This window comes from Saccostrea cucullata, unplaced genomic scaffold, assembly GCF_032062105.1.
Source record: "Saccostrea cucullata isolate Sc308-1 unplaced genomic scaffold, CSIRO_AGI_Scuc_v1 ctg654, whole genome shotgun sequence".
In the NCBI taxonomy this organism is placed as follows: domain Eukaryota; kingdom Metazoa; phylum Mollusca; class Bivalvia; order Ostreida; family Ostreidae; genus Saccostrea; species Saccostrea cuccullata.
The window spans coordinates 190373-198318 of record NW_026926499.1 but is presented as its reverse complement, the minus strand read 5'-3'; the positions used below and the strand labels follow the sequence as shown (position 1 = coordinate 198318).

At 36.4% G+C, this 7946-nt stretch overlaps 1 protein-coding gene across 1 annotated transcript; it reads left to right on the top strand.

Moving 5' to 3' along the window:
• On the top strand, positions 1-7374 carry LOC134271854 (zinc finger protein 236-like). The gene is made up of 2 exons (XM_062754067.1): positions 1-79; positions 2647-7374. The coding sequence occupies exon 2, from the start codon at positions 2685-2687 to the stop codon at positions 6591-6593; it is 3909 nt and encodes a 1302-aa protein (XP_062610051.1). The 5' UTR covers positions 1-79; positions 2647-2684; the 3' UTR covers positions 6594-7374.
• Positions 7375-7946: the final 572 nt, after the last annotated feature.

Below are 7946 nucleotides of genomic sequence, written 5' to 3'. Positions count from 1 at the left end.
GGCGTACAACCAGATCACGTGACGTATTTTATCGCCATGATGGACAGTTGAATTTTTTTGTATCAAAGAAGCTGAATTTGTAAGTATTAATGTTGAAAGAAAAACTTCTTAACAGTAGCACAATATGATATATCGTTCTATTTTTTCATTCCATGACTAAACATTTTCGGACAAAACACTGTCCTATACATAAACATGCGCGCCAAGGTTTGTGTTGCGCGTCTCGTCAATAACAACACGCGGTATCGAAGATTGTAAATCATTGTTTAATCGTATATGAGAACAGAAAAGAAGTCTTACTATTACAATTAGCGTATGAACGTGCTGTTTAAATTTGTGCAATGTGTGAAAATCTATCTGAAGCAGTGTACGTCAACATAACATATCATATTACAACTTCTGTATATGGAAATCCGGTGCCACGGTCACATGATGCATATTAAAAAGAACATGCACCGAAAAAATTACTTGCAATATTTCAACTTTTTAATGGAAATATTCAGTGCAGTGTTTAATATTGGACGAACTACTGACTGTCACACATTGCACTTTATTCTTTAAATGTTTTTTATCAGCAGTTTTTAATATTTATATTTTTTTTATCAAAATGAGTTAATATATTAATTTATGGCACTTAATGACTAGAATTAATATCTCTTAGTTAAATTCTACCTGTGTAAATTTGTTGATTATTTTTATTAAACTTATTATGCTTAAACCGACCAAGATTTATATTTTGACTCACTCCAAAGCTCGAACTATAGCTTAATTTGATATTCATTTAAAATTTCAAGATGAAGTTAACCTTTAAGGCTTTATAACACCATGCAATAGAGAAACTTTGATTTAAATTAAATTTTCTGTGAAAAATTAGATGCTTTAATAGAAAGTTAGTGCTTTCTTTTGAAATAAAGGAATGTTTGTACAACTTGTGCACCCATGCAGCAATAAGTGCTTCCTACATAGCCTTCTTATACATGTATAGATAAATAAATGGCTAAATCTCTTCTGGTTAGACCATTTGCTTTAGAGTGGTGGAGTAAGAATTTGATCTTTGTGTTTCAGCATAGGCGTCAGAACTTGGGGGGGGGGGGCTTAGGCCTTATATAGTTTTTAACATAATGTTTTGAAGTGTTATAATTTATGAGTTCTTTAACAATAGAAGAATTTTGGAGTTATATCCCTTTGTCCATCTGTACAGTCAAAATAATGTTCATATTTCAATATTTACATTTGCTGTGTTTTTCTAGTAAGCCAACAGTGAAATTGATTTGAATACCATTTTAGTGTATAAATTTCAATTAATTACGTTAATCTCAAATATAAACAGAGAAACATGCGCTAACAACATCACAATGATTTTGACTTTTTTTGCTACAGATGCTTCAGACGTCTTAATTTGAAAGCAAATAAATACGAAATAGGGCAGCTTTTCTGTCTGTCTGACATGCGCGCCAAATATTGACATGGACAATATAAATATAAGGAATGTTTTCAAGTTTAGTGTGAATTATCCCTGGTGTGTGACATCACACAATATTTACATTGCATGTAGGCCTGAAATTTTTGAATACATTTTAGAAGCACTAGCGCCTACGTGACAAGTCTGTGTGATTCACACACCAATAACTCACACAAAACTTAAAAACATTCCTTAATTAACTCAGTTTTATCTGAACTGTTTCAGAATTTATACAGAAGTTGGACATGAAAATTATTTTAAAATGAATTTTACATAAATATTTTATTCATATGATAATTTAATTTAAACAATATTTTATTTATGTACATTTAGGTCAAGGTACAAAGCAAACAGTGATAATAAAAGAATGTACAAAAGAAGAGAAAAAAAACACAAACAAGAATGAATTTAGAAAAATTTAAATAAAATGAACAAATTCAAATAACAAAAAGGGCAAATTAGAGGGGGAAAAAGACATAGTACCGGTTTGGGGGGCTTCCCATATCCTTAACCTATATATGTTGTATCTGACAAAGTCTTATATAAAATGTTTTGTTGCTGCTATAAATGTATGTACAGCTTCAAATATTTGTATATTAATATCAAGTCCATGGCAAGAACTACTATTTAAAAATAAATCACATTCAGGGATATTGTCACAGCTTATGTGATAATTTAGATTAAAGTTCATGACATAATATTTCCACATATCCTTCCCCTAATGGTAAATTGTACTCTAAACAATAAATAAAAAGAACAGTTGTCACATTCCTATGACAACACTAAGGCCAAAAAAAAAAAAAATAGTCTTGTTTCCTGCTAGGCACCCGACCCTCTCTCTAACTTATGAAAGCATTCCTGAATTTTTTTGTTTCAAGTTGTTACCACTTGACACATGAAATTTAATTTTAAAAAGATGATATAGACCCGTGACATTTTTAATGTGATTTTGTATTAGTTCATATCCAAAAAATACCTTTAGAAAAAAATAAAATGAAAAAATAAAATAATTTTCCTACCTACCTACCTTATTTTTTTCAGGTTGGTAGCAGGAAACAAGAAATTTTTTTTTTTTTTGCCTAATAGAGGCTTTCTCTAACTATGACAGCTTCCTAATTTTATAGTTACCTACACATTGCATTATTTTATTTCATATATTAATAAAATTACATTTTATATTTCAGAAAATGGAATCTCACCGAGCTGAATCTCTTATGGCATCATGACAGAGGTGGTCAACAAATCAGATGTGGTTCAGAAGCCGTGCAGCAGCAATAAAAGAATCCCCCAGAATGTCACCATCAAGAGATCTGACGAAATTATCGCCATGGCAGCGTTGTCCTCCATTGGAAATGTTGCTGCAGCTTCCATTGACAGGAGCCACACACAGGAGGCAGCCGAATCATCAACCACTGCCGTAAATACCTCAAAAACCAACCAATTAAATGATATAAAGACTGAAGAACCCATCCCTAATGTCATTTATGTGTATGATGGATCAAAACTCCCACAGGTACATGGTAGGGTGGAGAAAGCCAGTATATCAGGAGTGTATCCCACCCCTCATAATGTAACAGTCCTCAAAGACGGAGACGGGATTGGTGTCAGTAGTGACCCTCAGGTCATCACACCAATAGCCAATCAGATGGTGGTCAGCAAAGAAGTCTTCAAATGTGGGGAGTGCAAGTATTCCACCCACAACCGCAGCTACCTGAAGCAGCATGTAGATCTGATCCACAATGCTGTGAGGCTGTACAAGTGTCCATTCTGTGACTATGCTGGAAAGAGGAGTCACTCATTAAGGGAGCACCTTATTGTTCACTCCAATGAAAGGCCATACACTTGTCCCCATTGTAATGCCACTTTCCGCAAGAAAGGCCACTTGACAAATCATGAAAAACTGCACAAAAAGTCAGTGAAGTGTCCCATTTGTACAGAATGGTTTCAGAGTTCAGAGATTGAGAAACACATGTTAGAAAAGCATAATGCAAGGAAATTTTTACTTTGTGACATCTGCAAATTTATGGCTCTGGACGTTCCCACCTTTAACAAGCACATGGAATCTCACCACACAACGGATGTTCAGAAGAAGCAGATCGTGTGTAGCAGCTGTAAGACTATGTGCCCTGACTACGATTCTTTCCTAGAACATGCTAAACTTCATGAAAATGAACTTGATGAAGAACCAAAACAAGATATGTCTAAAACACCAAAAAATGTCATGATCAAGTGCTCTGAGTGCGGGATAGTGACCTCGGACCAGGAATCCATGAGGGCACACATGTGGGTGCATATTAATCCGTCGCTTAAAAAGGAAATAATGGTTCCTGAGGCACCTGAGAAAACTATCAAGCATACTGCCTACAAGTGCCTGGACTGTGACTTTACCTGTGAAGAAGCCAAAGTATTTGTTGCTCACATGGTGCAACACAAACCAGATCTACAAAACATTATGCCTGAGCCAAAGAAATCTCACACAGTTTTAGCCAGTGAATCTCAAATATCTACAGAAAAATCACCCACAAAACTAATTTCTGAGAGCAGTGAGGAGGATATTGTTATACTTTCTGGTTCAAGTCCAGCAACAAAACAACAGATTGAAAAATATCTTGCAGAAAAATTTTCTAGACCTACTGTTGAAAAAGAGGCAGTTATAAATATACACCCTGTGATTCAACAAGTAGTTTCAAAGCAAGTTCCCCAAGGCAGCCAGAGTAATGCAGAACAATTACCATTTGTGCATGACCAGTCAAATGCCAAATTTCGGTGCACAATTTGTGGATACACCTGCGACCATCAGAGAACAATAAAAGCACACATCTGGAAACATTCTGGAAACAAAGACATCGAGTATCCTATGTTCAGGAATGGTCCTCTAAGTGTTTATGAAGATATGAGTGTTTCAGCAGTTATGAAAGAGTACGTCATCCCAGCAGAAAAGATACCTACAAGTGGATCTGAACCTGACCCGTCCAACACAGTCAGGGAGAAACCAGTGAAAATGGCTGTCAGCCCGATAGCCCCAGCATTGGCCAGTATGCTTGCTCAGAGAGCAAAGCAGAAACCAGAAGAAATTAGCAAGAACTTACCTCAGCCAGAAAAGCAAAGAAATAAAGTGAAAAATGTGGACTTGAATGTTCGTAATATACCAGGAACAGACTATTATGAGATTAACATTTGTACCAAAAATCCAGAAAAAATGGAAGTAAGCATTGAACAGAAACAGGACATGGGTCAAAAGATATACAGTTTTGAAGACGTAGAAATGCATGAGGCCACCAAACAAGGAGTTGTTGATTCTAGGCCAGTAGTGGTGGAAAGTGTGGATACATTATCATCTTTATCAACATACACAGGAATGAGAAGTGGTGAGAGCAGTCCAAAGTCCACCGTCCCTGAAGACACTGCGAGTGAAGACCAAGATTCAGGTGTTGCCTTGGACTCTTCTTCACAGGTGGAAGCAGATGCTCTGAATTCCAACCTGGCAGAAAACAGAAAGAACAACAAGACAATGGAGGTATTCCACCACTGTTCGGATGAGTTGCAGACGGTAGAGTGTGAGGTTTCAAGTGGAGATGGCCCTAGAAGTGTGGATGGTGATGATGAAGGAGTTACAGAAGATGAAAGATTGGAGGAAGTGCGGGAAAAAGCAGGAAGAGAGTCATCCTCCAAGAGAATGAGAACCACCTCTGTAACCACAGAATCCGCAGTGACTCTCCTTTCACTGCTTCAGAAAGGCCCCAACAACAACCCAGCTTGTCCTGTGAAAGAGGATAGCCAAAGTGATGGACAACAAAACGCCAAAGGCAAAGCAGCTGAAACTGAAAGCTCCAAAAAAGGTGGCATATCCTCCTCATTATTAGCTGTTATAGAGCAGCTCAGAGAAAGATCTAGAGAACGTGAATCACTGGAAGATGATTCAATACTTCCACAAAAGCGAGGCACAAAGAGGAAAATCAAAAGGGAATCTGAGGAAGATATCAGTGTGTTGGAAAGTATGGATAATGTGGAAAAGACAGAAGACTCAAAATACAGATGCAAACTATGCCACTATTCTCACTTGGACTCTTTTATGATAAGACAACATATGAGGCTTCACAAGGAAAAGAAGCCGTTTGAGTGTTCACTGTGCGAGTTCATTGCCATTTCAAGTGAAGATCTACAAGACCACATGATAAAACACTGCAAAGTTAGAACCTACCAATGCAAGTTGTGCAGCTCAGCATTTAACTACAAGAGTCAGTTGCGAGCACATATGCGTGCCCATAATGATAAAGACATTTTTGTTTGCGATGATTGCGATTATGAAAGTAACAATCCAGTCGCCTATCGAAATCATGTTCGAGGGCATGCTGAAAAGAAATTGTACAAATGTGAAGTTTGTGAAAATCGTTTTGTTTCAAAGCATGATCTACGAACTCATAAAAAGCTATTGTGTGGCAAGAACAGATCATTTAGTTGTGATGAGTGTGACTTTGTCGCCATAGGTCCTCAAGAACAACGCACTCATGCTAAGGTACACAACAAGGAATTCAAGTGTGCAAAGTGCGAGTATGTTACAACTAGCATTACCCGATTTCAGAGCCATACAAAAACTCATGATGAGGAACCTAAATCCCTGAAATGCGAGCTTTGTGACTTCCCTGCTGTTTCCAGTAGAAGCTTAAAGTCTCACATGAAACGTCACATCAACGACCAACGCTTCGTTCAGCAGCCCCTGGAGCAGTACAAATGTAACTTATGTGGCTACGTTTGTCACCACCTGCCTTCCTTGAAGTCCCACATGTGGCGCCATGCCAGTGATACAAACTATAGCTATGAGTTCACCAATGAAGTGATCAATGCAGCAATTGATTATGATTGTCAAATAGGAAACCGAGACTGCCAAGAAATTGACATAGCAGCATTCTTTAACACGATTAGACAGAAACTGAAAGAGAGGCTAAGGAAAGAGAAGACAGATACGGATAATGAGCGTGCGAACCAAGCCGTGTGCTGGGTGACCTTCCGATGTTGTCAGTGTGGCTTTGAGACAATCAATAAAGCGGAGCTGAACTTGCACATGAAGAGTCATTCTGATGTCATTCAGTGGACACTTCAGGTGCCGAAAGAAGATGTCAAGAAAATCTGACTGTTCCATACTGAAACAGACATGTGTATTGATAGTTGAGATGTCTGCTATCATAACTTGATAGATACGGGTATTTGTGGGGTTTTCATGAATCAGGGAACCATGGCATTGTAGTCAGTTTTAACACATGTAAATGTAGAAGTTTGTTATAGTATGTTAATATCTAGGGGTTAAGATCTATATTTGAATTTTTTGGCAGCCATAGTATCTGAGGAAGATAGCATAATTTTATTTTACTTAGCATCCATTATTAGGTTTCTGTGTTTAATATCTGTCATTGTTACATGGTTCCCATTTTGGAATTATCTTCATGCATATCTTAAACAGGAAGTATATTTATGGTGGACTTTGAGTGTTCCTACTTCTTACTATCACGAACCTGCCGGTAATCATTATCATATCTGTATGATGTAATGTTAATGTGTATTTGGGGATGGATGAAATAGATCTCTAGCTTTTTTTGTTTTATCTTTGTTTTGTTTTTTAGATTATTTTGTTCTGCCTGAGGTTGTGAATCTGTGAATAGGTGTATGTGTATTTCAGTTAAAGAAATGTGTGGGAGGGGCTGTTATAAGTACCATTTATTTGTATGTACCTTGTAAATGATTAAATGATGCCTTGGTCATGACACTGATCAGCTGTTTACCTACCCCCACATCACTTACATCTTGTCTTGTCAAGAATTCCTTGATGCACAGTCAAGTTTTTTTTCTCCGAGAAAACTAGCACTTTACAGTTTACAGTTACTACAAGTAGTTATAGAGATATTGAAAATTGGCCTTGTTTGAATCTTTGTTTTGTTTTTGAAACGTGCTATGTAAGTTTCCTTTTTATAACTTTTATATTTCATGTATTTTTGATTGTGCAGCTATTTGAAGTAATTAAATGAGAAAGATATTTACTGGAATACGATGTAGATAGGGGCTTACATTTTACATGTATAATATGAACTTGTTTTCTGTTAACTATTTTGTCCATTATGTGTAATTTTCAAACATAATCCTTATGAAAATGAATAGATTATTGCGTGTGAAATATTTTAGGATTTGTTTAATACAGGATGCGTTTGTTAGTGCTTAATTATAGCATGTTCTTTAATCTGTAGAGGACCCTGCTTTTAGATTTGATGAAATAAATTGAATGTAAAATTTCTTAATATTATTGTTATTAAAAAAGAAAGTGTGGTTCCTGTTTTTTGCTATTTGTTAATGACGTAGTGCGAATATAGAACTACTTTAAAAGTATAATGGCAACAGATACGCATGCATATGTAAAATGCATTTGATATGCTAGTATAACCGTAACAGCACGAAAGACATATAGGGACTCTGCAACAACAACAAAAATCAATTG